Here is a 19,521-nt window from a genome sequence, read left to right on the forward strand (position 1 = left end):
GCTTACTATTAGTAACGGTACCTATGTAGGGAAAGATGCCTTTATTAAAATCTACATACTTGTCCCATGCTGTTTCAGTGTAATCGACAATGGGGAGATCTCTCCGCTCTCTGTTGTGTACTAAATGAATATTTCTGTAATAATCAGGAGGAGCTAGGAAAACAGGTGGCAAAAGGAATGCAATGTAGCAGGTACCATCCCAATCTAGAGGTAAACGCATATATGCAGTCTGACCACATACAAAGTAGGAATGGCGAGAAGCTCTAAATGAAGATTTGCCTTGATCACTGAATTCTACTATAGTAGTGCATTTACTATGGCCCATATGTATGGAACCAACCTTTCTTACACACAATTCTCCCTTCGCTGGAAATACTGACATGGTGGGTAAGACTAGTTCAATTTCGGATACGACATTTAGAATCATGAGATTAGGTGTAAAATTACCTAATCCATATACTTCATTTTCTAGATCAGTTCCTGTTCTTTTGGGGCGACCCTCCTTGTCAGGGTAGCAGACCTTGAGTAAAACTAGGTTCAGGTTTCCCCATACCCAATGATCTTGGTAAACTGCTATGTCTGAGTCTATGGAATTGATTAAACTGAACCATGCTCCACAGGAGCCATTACGTGTAAATGGATGTGGAAAGAAAGGCAGGACTCCTTCATAATTCTGATAGGGAGGGAGTCGGCCACACACCCAACAATTGGTAGCATTACTAGTCTGATGGGAATGATGTAACATACTAATGAAAGTGTTATTGCGCAGCGCAAGTCTATAAGACAATTCATGCGGAGGTAAGTCACTAAAAGAATGTTCAGCAGCAACATTATAAACATGTCTAGAAATAGGGTAATATATGTGCAACAACATACTTGTAATAATTATTAAAAGACTCAATAAAAACAAAATTAATAATGTCACTATGCAGTGGCTACGCAGTGATTTACAATACGCCTGTCGTTTCAACATTTTCCGGGTATTTTCTCTACTCAGGTCCAAGGGATACATGTCAGAGACAATTCAACCGCTTCACCTTGGAGAGGACTTAAACAATCAAATTGCTCGACGTGTTGGGCCTAAGCTTTAGTTTGTAAAGTTCAGTTTCAGTCCTTTCAACCAAAGGAAGTTTTGAATCAGTCTGTGAGGGAGTGCAGGGCACAATGTCTATATCCGAAGATAGTCCATGAAATTTCTTGATATGACTTGAATGAATCCAGCCCTTGCGGCCCTCGATCTTCACGGCTGTTCTTGTGGTCAGCAGGACCAACTTGGGTGCTTTCCACCTGGGTTCCAGCTGAGTCTTTCGGTCGAAATTCCTCACACAGACGAGATCCCCCGGAACTACGTCATGGGGTTTCACCTCAGTGTTGTCGGGAAATGCTGCAGCTACCTGTGAACGAGAAGATTGTAGTGCAGACATCAAGGAAGCCAAGTAATCTGTCAGCATATTACAGTCAACATCAGTTATTTTTCGTGGTATCGGCGTCCCCCACATATTTGGTGGTCTACCGAAGATCACCTCATACGGGGATAGCCCTGTTCGTGAGTGTGCTACCATTCTCATGTAAAAGAGTGCAACGGGTAACGCTACTACCCAGTCGACACCTTTTTCTCTGCATATTTTGGACATTCTGATTTTCAGTATCTGGTTATGTCTTTCTACGAGACCTGCTGCTTCGGGGTGTCGGACACAGTGGAATTTCCACTGATATCCTAACAGAAGTGAAACGTGTTTCATTAATTCGGATGAGAACGGCTGGCCGTTATCTGAGTGAACAACACGTGGTAAACCGTATCGTGGGAAAAATTCTCGAACCAACTGTTTGGCAGTAGTCGGGGCAGTGTAATCTGAAACCGGGTACGCCTCTGTCCAACGGGACAGAGCGCAGACAACTACGAGAACATATTTGAATCCTCGACATCGTTCCATCTGGATGTAATCCATCTGTAGGACTTCAAAAGGGTGATTAGGAGGATGAAATCCACCCTGTTCTACGGGAACACTTTTTCCTGGGTTAAACTGACAACAGATCATACAGGTACGGACCTTTTGTTTGGCTGCTGCTCGTAAATGTTTATTAAACCAAATGTGTTGAATGCTGTCTAGCATCGCTTTTTCTCCTAGATGTGCTGGACTATGTATTGTGTTAATTATAACTTGGACCATTGAATCAGGAAGGAACCATACAGACTTTTCCTTCATCATCCATCCTTGGTCCGTTTGAATCCCTCCTAATTCAGTCCATCTCTTTATTTCGTCTGGTGTAGCATGTGTCTGTATGTCAATCACGTCAAGAGTAGGATCTTTAACTGTCATACAATGTGTCGGTGTCGGGACTATTGTCTTTGTCATGTCGGGGGTTTGACTCTGAGCAGTCTGTTTAGCTGTTCTGTCGGCTAGATCATTGCCTTGGGAAATGATATCAGTAACCTTCGTATGAGCCTTACATTTCATAATTGATATTGCAGTGGGTAGATGTATTGCATCTAATAAGGCATGAATGAGGGGTCCGTGCTGAATGTGGGCACCGTGGGAAGTTAAATAACCTCTCTCTCGCCACAGCACGCCGAAGTCATGTACAACTCCGAATGCATAACGTGAATCAGTGTATATGTTGACTTTTTTATTTGTGGCTTGAATACAGGCTTGTGTCAGAGCGATAAGCTCTGCGGCTTGAGCTGACAAAGTATTTATACGATTAGTTTCAATGACTTCAGTATCTGTTGTGACTGCGTAGGCAGCTACTAACTCTCCTGTACTTGTTCTCATGCATGAACCATCTACATACAACGTCAGGTCTGGATCGGACAATGGAACATCGGTCAAGTCTTGTCTGGGTTTTGTCGTTACAGTAATAACTTCAATACAGTCATGAGCTAGTGGGTCTGTTCCGGTTACTGGCAAAAGTGTGGGCGGATTCAATGTGTTGCAGCGTCTGATTTCTATTTGTGGCTGAAACAATGTAAGTTCATATCCTGTAAGTCGCGCTATAGTCAAGTGTTGTGTTTGTGTTCTATTTACAAGAACCTCTACTGCGTGTGGTACTTGAACTGTCAATGGATGTCCTAACACTATGGCATCGCTTTGTCTGATTGCTAAAGCTGTCGCTGCCACTGATTTCAGGCATGCTGGCAAAGCCTGAGCTACGGGATCTAATGTACTAGAAAAATAAGCACATGGTTTGTGTGCTCCTGCTTGATCCTGTGTGAGTACTGACAAGGCAGTACCTTCGCGTTCTGTAACAAAGAGTGTAAACTGTTTTCTGTAACATGGCGTTGCTAAAACAGGTGCTTGACATAAAGCTTTCTTTAGGCTTTCAAAAGCTTGTGTATGTTCCTGAGTCCAAGGGAGAACAGTCGATGTGGCTGCCTCCTGTGTGGTTAACTGAATGAGTGGTTTTGCTAGAAATGCATACTGAGGGATCCACTGCCTACAATATGAAGTGAGGCCTATGAAAGCTCGTACCTCCTTTTGTGTCTTGGGTATTGACATGTTAGCTATTAACTGGATGTGATCTGGTGTAAGCTGCCTTCCCTCCTTGGACAGCGAGTGTCCAAGATAAACAACTCGCTGGACACAGAATTGCAGCTTAGAAGGGGACACCTTGTGCCCCTTTTCGGCTAGAAATTGTAAAACTGTCAGTGATGCTTTTTCACATTCCGGTTCGCTTCTCGCGGTGATCAGCAGATCATCGACGTATTGAAGCAGAGCAGTGTTAACTGGCATGTGGATACTGTCTAGTTCTCTTTTCAGTGCTTGGCTATAGATGCTGGGGCTTTCTGTAAATCCTTGAGGTGCGCGTGAGAATTTAAAGCTACGTCCATTTAAACTAAATCCGAACAAATATTGGCTTTCCGGATCTATTGGGACGCTGAAAGAGGCATTCTTGAGATCAATTACAGTAAAGAATGTTGCTTCGGAATCAATAGCTGTCAGTAATGATGAGATATCTGGGACCACAGGAAATTGTGGCACAATGCACTTGTTTAATTCGCGCAGATCAATAACCAATCGATATACTGGCGGGGCCTTTGGATCTGTTCGTTTAAGAATCGGAATTATCGGTGAATTACATATATTGGAGTCTGTTTCCACAACTACTCCTTGGGCAATAAGCTCGTCAATGATTTGTAGTAAAGCCACTACAGCATCTGGTGGTAACTTGTATTGTCGCATTCGTGGTAGCACCACTCCTGCCTTTAATGTGACTCGATATGGTGTAATATTCATGCAACCAACATCAGTAGGGCCTTGTGCCCATAGACGTGTAGGTAAAGTCTGCAGTCGGGGATCCATGTCTCTAGACACATAGTGACCTTTAAAATCACGTAAAAACAATCTTACTCCTTCCGGAGAACAACATATTATGGCTCCTAAAGCTTTCAGGGTTTTAATTCCTAACAGATTTTCTGGACATGATTTTGTAAGCAATAAATCTGTAGTTCGGGTCAGAGGTCCTATCGTAAGTGGCAGAGGTTGTGACACTTCATTAACAATAGGTTTTCCTGAAAAACCAAGGGAAATATTCTGAGAGCCTGAGAGGGGTGCCCCTGGAACTTCACTTCGTTTTATAGTTGTTCGACTTGCCCCTGTATCGAGTAAAAATTTTCTATCTTGACCTAATAATTCACTATGTACATAAGGTCCTTCTTGATCTACAGGAATCTCGATAAGGGGTAAGTCCACTTCCCTCTCTAGGCTAGTTCATGCGTAACGTTGATACTCAGGATATTCATACTGTGCGGTCTGATACATTTGTCGTGTTGTTGTCTGTGTGGCAGCAGCAGGCAACGGTGGTGCAGCTGGCACAAACTGTATTGGCTGTTGTGCGGCTGGCATGGCCTGGGCATGCTGCATAGCTCCTTGTTCATTCTGATCTTGTCTGAGTGGCCGTGATCTTTCTTGTGTTTTACCTATGGCGATATTATGTTTTAAAACTGGGCAGTCGTGTACGTAATGACCTGGCTTTTTACAATAATTACATGTCCCTTTTACAGGTCCTGCTGAATCGGAATGTGTCATACCCTTTTTATGTCCTTCAGCTGGAACAGTCTGGGAAACTAGCATTTTCATTTTCGTGTCTTTCATGCGTCTGTGTTCATGTTCTTGTTCCTCTCTAATTCTATTGTGATGGTACTGTAACATTTGTAACATTTGTGATGGAGTGTTACCTTGCCAGGTACTCTCGAATTTTAATACTCTATTCTTTACTGGGGGCAGGGCATTTTCCACTAACTTTGTTACAAACAGATGTGGGTATGATTCGCTACTTGCTTTTATGCCACTATTTATACCAAAACATTTTTCAAATCGGGCATAGTAATCACTAGTGTCTTCATCTTGCTACTGCTTACAGGCTGAAATTGTACCCCAATCTTCCTTTTTCGTAGTCAATAGACGTGGCAGTACCTGTACTAGTAACCCTGGTAATGCTTTAGTTTTATCCCCAAGTCCTGCTCCTGCAGTTCGGGCCTTTTCTTCCGCTTCTAACACTGACCATTCTATCTTTTGGTCTCCTACCTCCCACTCTTTTTCCTTGAGTTTCTCATAAATGCCAGCAGGCATCAATACCTTTAATATTGTCATAATGTCGGGATAGGTATACTCTCCCATGAGTAACATGTCTTTAATTTCTCGGTGAAAACCCGCTGGATCTTTGTCATGACTGGGTACCACTTTCTTCATTTGTAACAATTCTATTTTTGATATGGGCGTATATACAAATACGCGCCTAAACTCGTTGTCCTCGCCTTTTATTGGGTGCACTTCTCGTAAGGGATTCTGTCTATCCATGTGATACGTGGTTCTTTCCTTGACGGGCAATGAAACATGCTCTGAGCATACAAAAAGAACATACTGCTTTCTTGACTCTAGAATTTCTTTAATTAATTTAGTACCTGGACCTCTCCATTTATTCATAAGCAATTCAGTCAATATGTCAGGTAAGGGACCAGGGTCCGAATGCTGACTCTGATATAGTATAATGAGTTGTTGAATCATATAAATCCCAGCTAACCTCTGTTCATCTGGGGTGAGATTCAGAAATGTGCGTACTACTGTATCATCACTGTATTTTCCGGGACTGTCCACCCAATGGACAGCTGCCCTGGCCAAATCTTGTTCGTCCATAGAATCGAGAAAATGATAACCCCTTCGTTCTCGGAGTAGCTTGTCGGCGGTTTGGAACGAATGCTCGTTAGACCTTATATTAATTATAGGTATTTGGAAATTCCTGTTATTATCTGGACATATCGGACGTATTGAGTCAGTATGACATCTAGTCTGATTCCTATTACAAGGTCTTCCTCTACCTACATAGGCTATTGTGTCCGACTGTCCTGCGGGCAGTCCTGACCCTTCTTCCTCGCTTTGTTCGAACTCGTCTGCCTCTAATCTCTCTTCGTGTAGGCGTTCTATTTCTTTACGGATCTTTCGGCACATGGCTATTATACAATTTTGCTTATCGTGTCTCCCTTCTGATATATTCTGGCTCCATCTGGTAAGAATTTTCATTGCTTCCGGGTCTACCCCCGGTCGGTCTACATTTCTGATCACACAGTTTATGAGGAAACGTAACAATTCCCCCTGTATCTCTACTTTCTGGTATTCCATAGCTCTGTAAATACATTCTGGATCTCGCCCTGTTTGGACAAAATGATATATTTCGTCTAGATGCGCAGTCATGCCTGGTAACTTCGCTAAATACACTGCGGCTCGTCTGATACGCAATGAGGCCAGGGTCATTTCGTCCTCTATACCGGGCACCGGGTCATATCTACAATCTACGAGAAGTTCTTTAAGTGCACGAGCACTTACGAATTTGGGTGTACGTGAATGCGCTGACTCTTGAAAAGTAAGTTTATTTATTCTAGGTGGCGTAGAAAAGATATTGGTAGCACCTCCCGTGGCCCCATCTGGGGCGTCGGGTGTGAAAGGATTCGTTGAACGTGACACAGCAACTATAGGTGTGGACACAGCTATAGAAGTAGCTGTAGGAACAGATGCGGAAACAGATGTGCTTGCCGGAACTTGTGACTCGATTTGTTGCTGTAGGGATACGGGTGCTGGATCTTGGCGTGAGACCTCCCTGGTATGCGGCCTTTGTGGGGCAGAATTAGCATACTCGGGAGCTGCGTCATCTAAATATGAGGAAAGAAAAACATCTTCTGCGGTTCTAGGATGCCCCTTAGGATGTACCTTGATTGGGAATAATGGGGGTGGCAAGTCTTTCGGTATCTCTGGAGTAGCCTTAGGTAATCCTTCGGCCAGAAGGGGATACATACCATTCATAAGGGCATTTCTTTGTCTGTCTACTTGTTCTGATTTCACTCGGATACCTTCCTCAATTAATAGATTTTCTTGAACTTTATTTGAACTTTCTCTATTCCTTTCTTCCTGTCTACGTGCTTTTTCTGTACGTCTATGAGATTCTTTACGCCATAACTCAACGGCGTCCTTCTGTGACTGTCTGACTTTCCTTTTCCATAACTCTTCCTCGACTTTCATGATGCACTCTGCATCCCAGGTCCCCGCTGCGGGCCACCTCTGACTTTCTGGTAATCCCTTGGTGTAGTCTACCCATAAATCAAGAAATAATATAGCGTCTAAGCCATGTTTGTGATACATGAAGTGCCCTGGAGTATCCCTAGGAGGAATAGGGACGGCTTCTTCGAGAACCCCTTTTTTAGTCGTGATCTGTCTTAATTTCGAAAAGAGCGGCATATTGAGAACTGACCTTATACTTGATTTTGACCAACTGACCTGATACTTGAATTTGAACAGACTTAATACAATAAACACGATAATGAACAGTCATTCATACCACAATATGCAGGACGTTTTTTAAACACATTAAACATTAAACATTAAACCTTTAACTGAAACAACAATGATGATCGTCTGCATAACTAATCACCAAGCTTAATTTTTGACAATAACTAGATACTTCGGAATACTTGATATACTGCTAAACAGTACAGATACACTGCTAAAACAGTGCAGACCGGATTTGTGTACCCAAACCCGTCTTGACCGGCACAACCTATGTGCACGTCAGAAATGCCTCCCCGGTAATGGTACTCACCGGGTAGCTTCGGAAACGGAAGGCCTCGGTAACTTGAACTTGAACCGGACTGGACTCGACTCGTCTCGTCGGAAACTGGGCTTGACTTCGAACTGGTGGGTCTCTGTATACCTCGGATCTTGCTCTCTCAGCTAGGCTCTGGTCGGGATACTTCGCACTTCTCACCGCCTCGTCTGGGTGTTGATCGCAGTCTCAGTCGCCTCCGCTTGACCGGAGGGAGATACAGGAAATCCTGCTGGTACGCGTTATTGTCCGTCCAGCTGTGGCAGGAGACCGGGCCTGCAACTCACCGCCGGCGCGTGAGATGAGAAAGTGTCCCTGTTCGGGCGCCATCATGTGGTAAATAAAATTCCTTTACCGGGACTGAATTTGATACAGAAACATTATAAAATAGCTCAGTAAAATGAGAGGCAGAATCCGTGATTTTAGAGTTTCGGAATGGGCTTTATTCCAGTAATCGATTATAATCGGTTGCTCCAAGTTCCATCACCACGGGGGTTCAGGAAGTGAAGTACATACTTTATTGACAAGAAGTAACTTTTATAGTACATACATTATAATGAAGTGAATACAGTAGGCGTAACAATTGATAAGGACATTGACGTTTGGTCTGCGTAACCGAAAATGGGTGTAATAATGAGTAAAAAGGAACATGATTGGTTATGATGTAATACATAGGTGGATCTATAAGATAATACTTGGCCTAAATGCGCGCGCAGCAGTATGACGTGTAATTGACGTGTAACTAGGGGGTGACGGGGACTTGACATTTAGCTCTATATGTGGAGACGAGAAGTCTGGGGGGTCAAGTCAACTTAATCCCAAATCATATCTAACATCCTATGTTTAAAGAACTATGTTATCCACAAAAGAAGGACTCTCGGACAGAATCTATTCTATACTGACTGTGCGTGCATGTACAAGCGTCTAAGTGTCTACACTGAATGCGAGGGGGTAGGAATATTCCATGGTAACAGGGCTATGAATTACTTGCATGAGGACAGAAAAACCGGGCCTTTTGCTTGGTAACTGGAAGAATGTTTACTTAAACTACTAGGCAGGAATGCATCGGCTGAGGGGGAAGCAGATAATTCGAAGGTGAAATACAGTACTTGGCAGAGAATAGGCTGATGTCAGGCTTCGTGAGCCGCGCAGAGAATGAGACAAAGTTCATGGTCACAGATGCAGGCTCAGACTGGAGCTTTCAGAGGCAGAAGGCAAAAGGAGTTTTGATGACAGAATCAGGGCCTACTTGCCTGGACTGTAAAATGGCACAAGTGAACCATATAAAGCCGGTGGCCTTTCATACTTAGGAATGGAATATCCGGCCTGTTCATGGCGGATCTGACAGAGGACATGTTGACGGTGGACGCATATGTATTTGCGTCTTCATAACTGGAACTGGAGAGAACATACATGTACTTGTAATATGCACATAGAACCGTTGGGGTCCAAGATAGGGGACATAACTGACCAGAAAAATCCATATTTCCACAAGTGCATGCCTGGCATCATGATGGATGGTTGCCACTTTAGCGTGAAGATTTGTTGTCAACGTGAGCAGTCATTCTGGTGCTTTGCAGTGGCGCTCTCCACAAGCGGTTGATGCTATAGCACGAACAGTTGGGTTGACGGAACTTCGCGTCGGCGGGCAGTGCGAGGACACAGTTGTGAAGAGACCAAAATCATCAATTCGGCTCCACTGAGACCAACAAAAGGGTCCATGACTTGAGAGGCACCACCTGGGTGTCAGGAGCTTACCCCAGCTGGACCAGGTAGTTGGGAGCCTGCTATAACCCTGTTGGCTCTGAACAGGAGGCTAGCAGACTAGCCGATGGGGTCACTCAGTGATCTGGGTTCAGGTGCAGGTCCTATCCGTCTGACTCTAGCAGCAGGGCAGCAGTCCCGCAGAGTGGCGTTCCTTTCAGCAGCACAGCAGTCCTTCTTCAGAGTTTCCTTCAGAGTGTCCACAGGTCTAGACGTGCACTCAAGAGTCGGTGTCTCAGGTCCTTAATTTATACCGGCTGCCTCCTTTGAAGTGGGAGAGGTTTCTAGAGGTTCCCTTTCAAGTCCACAGGTTTCCTGCTTCCCCTTTCCTGACGTCAGACTAAGTACAAAGGGTATGCTGCCCTTAGTGCAGAGGCAGGATGCAGCCTATTTAATTGTCCGGGCTGCTGCCGCTGACCGAAACTCCGGCAGGGGAGGCCGGGACAATAGGTTTCCTGTTGCAGGGAGGTGTCACCACCTCCCCAGACAGGCAGATGTGTATTGGGGACGGGCGGGAGCACTCTCTGGTGCTTTGAAGTCCTGCACTGGGGGCACGTTAGCTGACCCTGAGCATAGCCTTGTTCAAACCGGTTGCAGGGGCTACCTGACCCTGCTGTGGCGCAAAACTGGACAAAGGAAATGGGTGTAACCACCCCTCTTTCCAGGCCCACACATAAGTGGGGCCTTGGAGTTAGTCCATCCCCTAAACTTACTATAAGTATAGGAATCCAGTCCTTAGGACTTTAGATTACCCTAGACGAAACTCTGCAACATATATCCTGGACCTTCGACTTTCGATCACGACTAGAAGACAGAAGAAATACCCCTTGGGGTCAAGGAGTGATTCCCCTGCTTCGCAGGCACCAAAGAAGCAACTGACCGGTCTGCAATTCTGAAGCTCCCGCTGGACGCTGAAGTCTCTGCATAACCAGAGGTGGATTTCCAGACTTCCCCGAGGCGACCCTGAGTCCACAGCAAAGCTGAGGCCCTTGGCTATCGTGGGTGACATGGAACCATGACCCCTGGACAACGTGAACTTTTGCAGCTCCACCATCTTCCTGGTCTTCCTCGACATTGTGCTTTGGGCTACGAGTAGCCCCAGCCTTGAGCACCTCCTGCACCGAAGATTGCTGGCCTCCACTCCACGAGTGACCTGTGGGCCAGTTTCAAGTGCGACCGCTGGAGGCTCCTTCGCGATCGCTAGCCCGTTGGCTAGTAGGTCCCCACAAAGGCAACTGCTCTTCTGATTGGGCTTACCTGGTTGCTCCAGGCATGCCCCAACTTACCCTCGCTGGTTGAGTCCCCCAGACCTTGCTGGTCTGAAGCAACGTCCTTTCGCTGTTTTCAAGTAACTTGCCGTTGCCAAGGCATGTTGTGTCTAATCTGGTCGCCGACAACGCAGCACTCCACAGACTTTTTGGTGCAGCTCGATTCCAGCTCCATTCCATTGTAATCGACGACGCGACCCAACACCAAAAGACACCTATGCCTCCGGCTTCCCTGGGTGACGTTACGCGAGTACTCCGGTGCTCTCCTGAGTACTAGCCCTAGAACTTCTTAAGTTCAAAAGGGTTTGGTCCTGACTCGATTCTAAGTGTCCCTAATCTTTAAATTTCCAACCGATACATTCCCCATAGAAGCTAACGGGAACCCGCGGTTGTGTTTACATACTGCATACAGTCCCCGTGGGTCCCCTGTGTCACTACCTTGGGTGGTTCCTTGGGGTCCCAGCGATTCTACAGGCTATAGGCCTAGTCTGTATTCCAGTCGTGGTTCTTATACCACTTTTTTGGTATATGGTTTGGTACACCCCTAGGGCCCAAACGTGCATTTGTGCTATTACTGTTGCTAACTTGAAAATTAAGTACTTCGAACTCCAGCCTCATAAAGAGACTAGAGGGGTGTGTTTTATCTTAAATACATATATTTTAAAGATATACCTGGTGTGGTTGTCCTTTCATTTGATCATTCAAGAAATTATAGACTGGTAAAACAAGCTGCTCTACATTCCTTCAAGACTGAGCCTGGAGGCTGCTCTCCATAGCTACCACTAGGATAGCTTTCAATAAAGTTTGTCTTTAAGCATTCGCCATAAGGGGTTGTTTGGACTGATACAAGGTGCCCACTTGAACTAGTGGACAGCATATATCAGGTCACCTTCTCACATGAGCCACACGTGCGGCCTAATCACCTGAAGCCTCGGCAGCTCCACGGAGAAGTCGCAGCCGTCTGGGAGTAAGGCGGAGGGGCCCGAGGCATATTGTCGGTGCCTGCCCCTGCCGCATGTCAGCCCCGCGCAGCCCGGACCAAAGAGAGGAGATTGGAGGGCAGCCAGAAGAGCCCGGTGAGTAGGGCTCATTGGTGCAGTTGTTAGAGGGGGCGTCGGGCACATTGCCCGTGCCCGCCCCCCCTCCTGCCAGTACTAATTTCTTTTGGGGCCACATTGTCTTTAGAAGTCCCAGGGGGACTCCTAAAGCCCCCGCAATGCCCGTGCTTGTTTTGGTAGTTTTCCATCTGCCCTACGAGAACGCAGGCAGCTGCAACATTTGGGGCCCATTCATTTTTATTTAGAGTCCCAGAGAGGGGCTCAGGGGGCAAGCTGGTGCCCGTGATCATTTCTACAGCTGCCCAGCAAGTAGTGGGCAGCTGCCACGTTGAGGCTGTGCTTTGCGCACTTTTGCTTGTTTGCTTTTGCAGCCCGCCCTGACATTCTGGACATGGGGCATTGTGATTATGATCCAATGTGTTTATTATAATACAAAGGCTATTTTGATATATAACCTTGTGTGGAGTTCCTTTTGTGGTGGGCCTTGGGTGTTGTTGCTGTGTGCGTGCGCAAATGCTTTACACAAGGCCTCTGGGATAAGCCTGACTGCTCGTGCCAAGCTACCAAGGGGGTGAGCAGGGGTTATCTTTGCCTTGTACCTCCCTTGCCCTGATGAGAGTGGTGGTCTCTGCCTGGCTTTGGCGCAAGCCTTAGTCAACCAGAGATCCCATTTCTAACAATTCACAAGGAAGATATTTTGGCTGCAGTTTGTAGCAGAAGATCTAATTCTAGGAATTTGCTCCAAATTGAGGAGTTCTATCCAATGAGGTGGAATCTTGCCACAGTAATGAATCACTGTGTGGGTGCATTGTGCACCGGGCGGCTGAGGACTCGAAGTACGGGATCTGGGATTCTGTGCAGGTGGGCTTAGGAGTAGTCAGTCTCTTAGCCACTCTGGTCCAGTAGAGAATTTTACCTTCTAGGAGGAGGCTTTGGAGATATTTCTCTTGGCCAACTCCATTTGATTTATGATTTCATGAGTAGGTACCATAGCTGCTTATTGAGTTGGTTCATTTTTATGAGCGGGCTATACAATGTCAATACATAAATGACCATCCGTGAAGCACTGGCCTATTAACTGCAACTGTTTTAAATTTCAGCAGCACACCTGCCTGGCTAACAAATATATTTTCAGCTTCTGTTCCAGCATTCTGGAATCTTGCATTTACACCTGATTGAAATACATAAAATACTGCCAGTTCGCTCAGATATGTCGGAAGAACCTGTGATTGCACCTACCTCTCCGATGGTAGCTTACGACCTGATGGTGTTTTATTTTGGGTTATTGACTGGTGCAGGAGCAGTGATTGATGCGCATGTGATTTACTGGAGCGAGCAGCAGTGGGAATGGGATCTAATTGGGTGATGATTTTCAATGTCATAAATCAGATTGTCTGCTTCACCTTAGGCTGCCTACTGATGTGGAGAAAACAGACCTCACCATATGAACACATGGGCAGTAAATCTGGAATATGATTCTGAATATGTGATACAACCTGAGGTCTGAGCATGCTGAATAGTCTTTCTGCTATGTCTTTTCAGGGATGATAAAGATCACAAAGTCCTGCCAGTCACTTTGCAGTCCAGAATCCGACATTTTATCTACTACTACCTGCTGTAAAACAGACCTGTGCAACGCCAGCAGCGCGACTAGTGTGAAAATCAGCTACACAGCGATCTCCCTGGCCATAGCTGTTGGCGCGCTCCTGCTCAGAGCCTGACTCTAAGGTAAGGGAGGGTAAGGCAGGACCACTGCAGATCACGCAGGGTAGTAGGGAAGAAGGAACGTAGGGGACACCTCCATGGAACGTCTACATTTCAGTGGGGAGTTATGATTCAAAACTGGGACAGGGGACCTTATGTATTGTTCAAAGTAGTGGTAGAACTCAAATGATGGTATGAATTTAAAGCAACAGCTAGATGCCTACATGTATTGTAAAACACAGACTGAAGGACAGGAAGTCAGTCAGGTGAGTGAACGTATAAACAGGGAAGATGTGCCCTGACTCCCTGATGCAGGGAAATGCATGAGCTGGGGCAGGATTGCACAAAAGGCTGTGGTGCCGTTTTTAGACTTAGAAGTATATGTTGTGGGTGGGAATATTCATACAAAATCCTATAGAAAGACCTCGGCACGAAACTCAATTTTGCACGCTGGTAGTTTCCACCCTCAGAGCCTGAAGAAGAGCATTCCATATGGGGAACATATTAGAATGAAAAGAAACTGTAGTGAGACCAATGAGTTAGCTAAAGCACAATTTGATCTCAATGCAAGATTTACACAAAGAGGATTCCAAGCCGAAACGTTGAATCAGGCCATGAAGAAAGTCGAGAAACTACAGAGACACCAACTCCTCGCACGGCCAAGTGAACAAACTGTAAGAGTAAGACAGGACAGGGGAGCAGTTATAAGACTCATAACTGGCTTTTCAGCTTACCAAGCCGATGTCAGACATATTCTGACCAGACATTGGCATTTACTTAAAGGGGACCCAATTTTAAACACCCTCATCCCAAACAGACCAATGCTGACATTTAGAAAGGCAAAGTCAATGAGGGATGAATTGGTGATAGCGAGCCCAGAGTTAAGAACTAAACAAACTTGGCTTAGACCCAGCCCAGGCTTCCATCGCTGTTTTAAATGTAAGGCATGCAAGATTGGGAAAAATGAAACTCAGGTTCCTCGACTCTGATAAATAACCCATGGAAAATTAGATGTTCACTCAACTGCAGAAGTGAATTTGTAGTTTATGTTTTGAAGTGCTCCTGCCCCAAAATGTATGTGGGGAGCACGATACACATGGTACACATTCGGATTCTACAACATTTTAGGGCAATTAATAATAAGGATCCAAATTATGCAGTTGCCCGGCACATTCATGAATCCCACAATGGAAATGCTAATGAGTTGTGTTATTTTGCCATTGATCAAGCTCCTAAATCCCGGAGGGGAGGCAACAGGGAGCGGAAATTAAGACAACTTGAATCCAAATACATCATCTTATTCAACACCAGGGTGCCGCATGGCTTGAATTCTGAAGAAGATTTACATGTTCATTTATAAATTATCTCTATCAGATAGGATTTTCCATATGTTCTTCATTTTATTAATACTGTATTTTATATTGTTTTAAAGGTCGATTTTAGTTTCCACCAGCATTATTTAATTAATTATGAAGCAGGCTTTTTGCCTTCACCATAAGTGTGTAAACTTATTATTACAATTGCAAAGCACCATGTTGATTCTTAGAGGTGTCTTAGTTCCGGTGTCTGTTCCCTATGTACAACAAGATCATATTTGACAGAGGCTAGTCTATACATCAGCATTACGTAAATATGTATTCACAGGCACTTGCACTTTATGTACATGATTTTACCAGTTGATAAAAACAAAGTCTCTCTGATAGTTCAATAAGGAGTTATATAAATTTAAATTAACTATAAATCTTTCTATTGATTCAAGGATATAATAGTCCAACATATTTTAGAAATTTGTATTGGTTTATAAAAATAAGATAGCAATTTAAGGCCAAAGGGCAGAAGTCGTGAAGACCTTTTGGAATTCTAAAAATCCTAAATTACTTTGCTTTTTAGGCCTCCTTTACAATCAAGAACATTTCAGAGAGAGAGGCATGTGAGTGGAGAACACAAGGATTAAGAAGTTACACCAGGACACCCTCTTCGAAATAATAGTATATTGGAAGCCCTGTCAACTTGTATAAAGTAAAAATTGGGATACAGACCTGACAGCAGATTGGGTGTTATTTCAGGCCCAGCAATGTCACACTGGAAATAAGTAATTAAGTCACTGGACGCAATTGTATGTTTAATTATGATGATTTGGTAGTATTTAACTAAAGGAAATTAGTAATGTGGAAGGTATGCTTACTAATTAACATTTGTGGCAGGCTACAGATTATTATGACACATATCCACAGCCTATAGAGCAAAGTTTTTAGATTCATTTTAGTACACATTATGCGTTGAGTTGCAATATCCCCCTTTTTTCTTGAAACTGCACTATATATGCACTTTAGGAGAGAAGCACTATGCACTTTATCCGTACAAATGATGTTTACATGATAAAAAGTCAACTGGGAACATGGCTTTTTTAAACTTAGAATGAAATTTCTGTTTAAATAAATGTCCCATTATTTATTTATTTATAAAACTTTTCCTGCGCATATTAGACAATATAACAAAAAAATAACTTTTTTTATCTGATCGACTTTGCTCTCGGTAATTGGCTGGTTCAGCATAAATGTATCAGTCCATTTAAAAGAATATGAAAGAATATTTTGTTTTAATTAGTGGCTATGTCGATAAAGTTATTTGTATTTAAACAAAAAATGGTAACTTTGTATGTTTGCCTGTATCTAGGTCTGCCACAAAGTCTTTTGTCCATGTCTAGTGGTCAGTAATTGGTGGAATCTATCATGTGACCTTTTTTTGTAATTGTTGTTAGTGTATTTTAACCCACACACTGAACGAGCTATCCATTGCATGATTAAGGCAGGAATGCTGAAACGCGTCGCAAAGGATTGGAATCATTAAAACTGTGGATTTGGTGATAATCGTTGGTGTCGGCGTCCTGTCCTTTCTTTGATAGAAGACGGGAGTTGGAGGTTGATATATATATATATATATATATATATATATATATATATATATATATTATTATCTTAATGTTGAAAGTGATCTTAATGTTAGAAGACATCTACAAGTATATATGCTTATAGAGTGCAGTTTTTTCAATCCGTATGCTGCCCGAAGTCAGTTTTTCTGCACAATAAAATATGCTGGTTTACTGCTCGCTATTCTGATTCAGGCATGTGAATCTAGGAAAGCTCCAATACTGGAGTAAGAAAACAAGTTACTTACCTGTAACTGTAGTTCTCCAGTATTGGAAGTTTCATGGATTCACATGCCACCCGCCCTCCTCCCCTGAGAGGCTCACCTTTGGATTTTTGGCACAAAAAATATCTGAGGCACAAGTGCTAGAAAATCTGAGGGGCAAAATGTTCTCTCAGGAGTGTTCTAGAGGGTGAGAGGTTCTGATTGGTTCAGGGACAATTTTGGTCTCTTTTACATAATGAGAGTTATAGGTTGCAAAATGGAAATGGGCCTAGGCCTCTTTTCAATTTGGTATCTAAGCATTGCTTTTTTATTCACCGGGGACTCCCATCTCAATGACGGGGAATGAATCAGGCTTGTGAATCTATGAAAGCTTCCAATACTGGAGAACTACAGTTACAGGTAAGTAACTTGTTTTCTTGTATGAGACTGCATTGGCCCCCAGTCCAGCAGCGCACAATGTACAAGGCTCTGACATTGACTCTTCAAGCTCTTCACAACAGAGAGCCCGGGTCCCTCAACGAGAGGATGAAGAAATATAGACCAGGTAGGTCCCTGTATTCCATTTCATCTCCTGCAGCACAAGTTGTCTAACTTGCGTCTGTCTACATCAGGTCTGTGCACCAGCAATAGCTGCCTGAGGGTCACTCGTTTCTATCACCTGCCTACTAAATGTGGTGCTTGGTCCCTTCTCCACAGGCCACTAGACCCTGCATGCCACAGAAGGACCGCACATTGTTCAGGTGGGATCTGTAGATGTTCATCCGTTGCATTATATACTTGTGGTTCTTCACATATAATGGGTCATGGAAAACTACAAGTACCAGACTGTGAAGAGGCGGGGCTCACACCAGCCATGAGACAATCTGAGATGGCTGTTTTACAACAGAAGTCTTTAATTTACTTCACTCAAGCGCCACATGAGAAGCAGACCTTCTACCAAACTCCAAGCCTACCCATGAAGAAATGCAGCAGTTCTGGGTGTGACTCAACAAAACACCATCCGCGTGTCCACATGGGCCTTGGTCATGTTAATGGCATCATGATCCCTGGAACGAAGAATCATCTAGAACACAAAGACCCCAGGCATTAGCAAAGACACCACCTCAAGCTCAACCACACAGAGCACCTAAAGAGACCAGACAGACTATTGCTCACAAAGACTGGAAGCACCTTGCATGCGCACAGCAGCCACCTCCCGTTCAAACACGAAGGATGATGTGTGAATAAGTGAAGAGGGCTCTGCTTGCCCAAGCAGGTAGTGTCCCACTTACACAAGCAGCAAGGGGCCCAGGGCCAAGCACAAAAGGCAATGCTCAGGCAGCAGACAAGGCCTCCATGCCTGAACAGGCAGTACACTGAATGTGTATGTAGCAGGACACCTTCTGCTTAAGCAGTCGGGGGAGTCCTCTCCTGGAGCAGACTGGCCGGGATCCTCCTCTTGGAGCAGACAGGGCCTGGCTCTCTCTCTTGGAGCAGACGGGGCCGGGCTTTCCCTCTTGCAGATGGGGCCGGCTCTCCCTCTTCGAGCAGACGGGGCCGGGCTATCCCTCTTGGAGAAGACGGGGCCCGGCTCTCCCTCTTGGAGCAGACGGGGCCGGGCTCTCCCTCGTGGATGAGACGGGGCCTGGCTCTCCCTCTTGGAGCAGACGAGGTGGACTCTCTTTCTTGGAGCAGATGGACCCGGCTCTCCCTTTTGGAGCAGGCGAGGCCGGGCTCCCCCTCATGGAGCAGACAGGGCCCGGCTCTCCCTCTTGCAGCAGATGGGTCCCGGCTACCCCTCGTGGAGCAGATGGGCCCGGCTCCCCTCGTGGAGCAGACGGGCCGGGCTCCCCCTCGTGGAGCAGATGAGCTGGGCTCTCCCGCTTGGAGCAGATGGGGCTGGACTCTCCCTCTTGGAGCAGATGGGCCGGGCTTTACCTTTTGGAGCAGACAGGCCCGGCTCTCCTTTTTTGAGCAGAAAGGACCGGCTCTCCTTTTTGGAGCAGACAGGCCCGGATCTTCCTATGGGAGCAGACAGGCCCTGCTATCCCTTTTGGAGCACACAGGGTGGGGCTCCATCTCGTTTAGCAAACGGGTGGGGCTCTCTCTCGTGGAGCACACGGGTGGGGTGACTTCCATAAGCAGGTGGGCACTCTCTCCTTAAGTGGACAGGGTGGTGCAACATCTTTTGGCGCAGACGGGGCGGGGCTTTCTCTCCTGGAGCAGATGGGGCAGGGCTCCCTCGCCATGAGCAGATGGGGCAGGGCTCCCTCTACTGGAGCGGAGGGAGCAGGGCTCCCTCTCATGGAGCAGGAAAGGCACTCATGCAAGCATACATCGAGAAGCGGCCTGCTCATTACTGTCCCTCTATAAATGGAGGTTTGATAAGCCTTGTCTGCCTCTCCTGGAGAAGACGGGCAGGGCTCTCTCACCTGGAGCAGACGGGGCGGGGCTCTCTCTCCTGGAGCAGACAGGGCGGGGCTCTCTCTCCTGGAGCAGACGGG

General features: G+C 45.4%; 1 protein-coding gene across 2 annotated transcripts in view; it reads left to right on the forward strand.

Annotated features, from left to right (window-relative positions):
- Positions 1-19,521, forward strand: part of LOC146830016 (lymphocyte antigen 6E-like) — a 196,332-nt gene that overhangs the window by 155,764 nt on the left and 21,047 nt on the right. Inside the window, exons 3-4 of one of the 2 annotated variants that reach the window (XR_014961125.1) lie at positions 13,724-13,909; positions 15,776-15,904. Coding sequence is in view for 1 of the 2 variants with exons in the window: in XM_085604012.1 (XP_085460138.1) it covers positions 13,724-13,902 (179 nt within the window). In the remaining variant the exon portion in view is untranslated. The remainder of the gene's footprint in view (positions 1-13,723; positions 13,910-15,775; positions 15,905-19,521) is intronic. The other variant, XM_085604012.1, reaches the window with a different exon arrangement.

The sequence above is a fragment of the Triturus cristatus genome, chromosome 5_1, assembly GCF_964204655.1.
Source record: "Triturus cristatus chromosome 5_1, aTriCri1.1, whole genome shotgun sequence".
Lineage (NCBI taxonomy): Eukaryota > Metazoa > Chordata > Amphibia > Caudata > Salamandridae > Triturus > Triturus cristatus.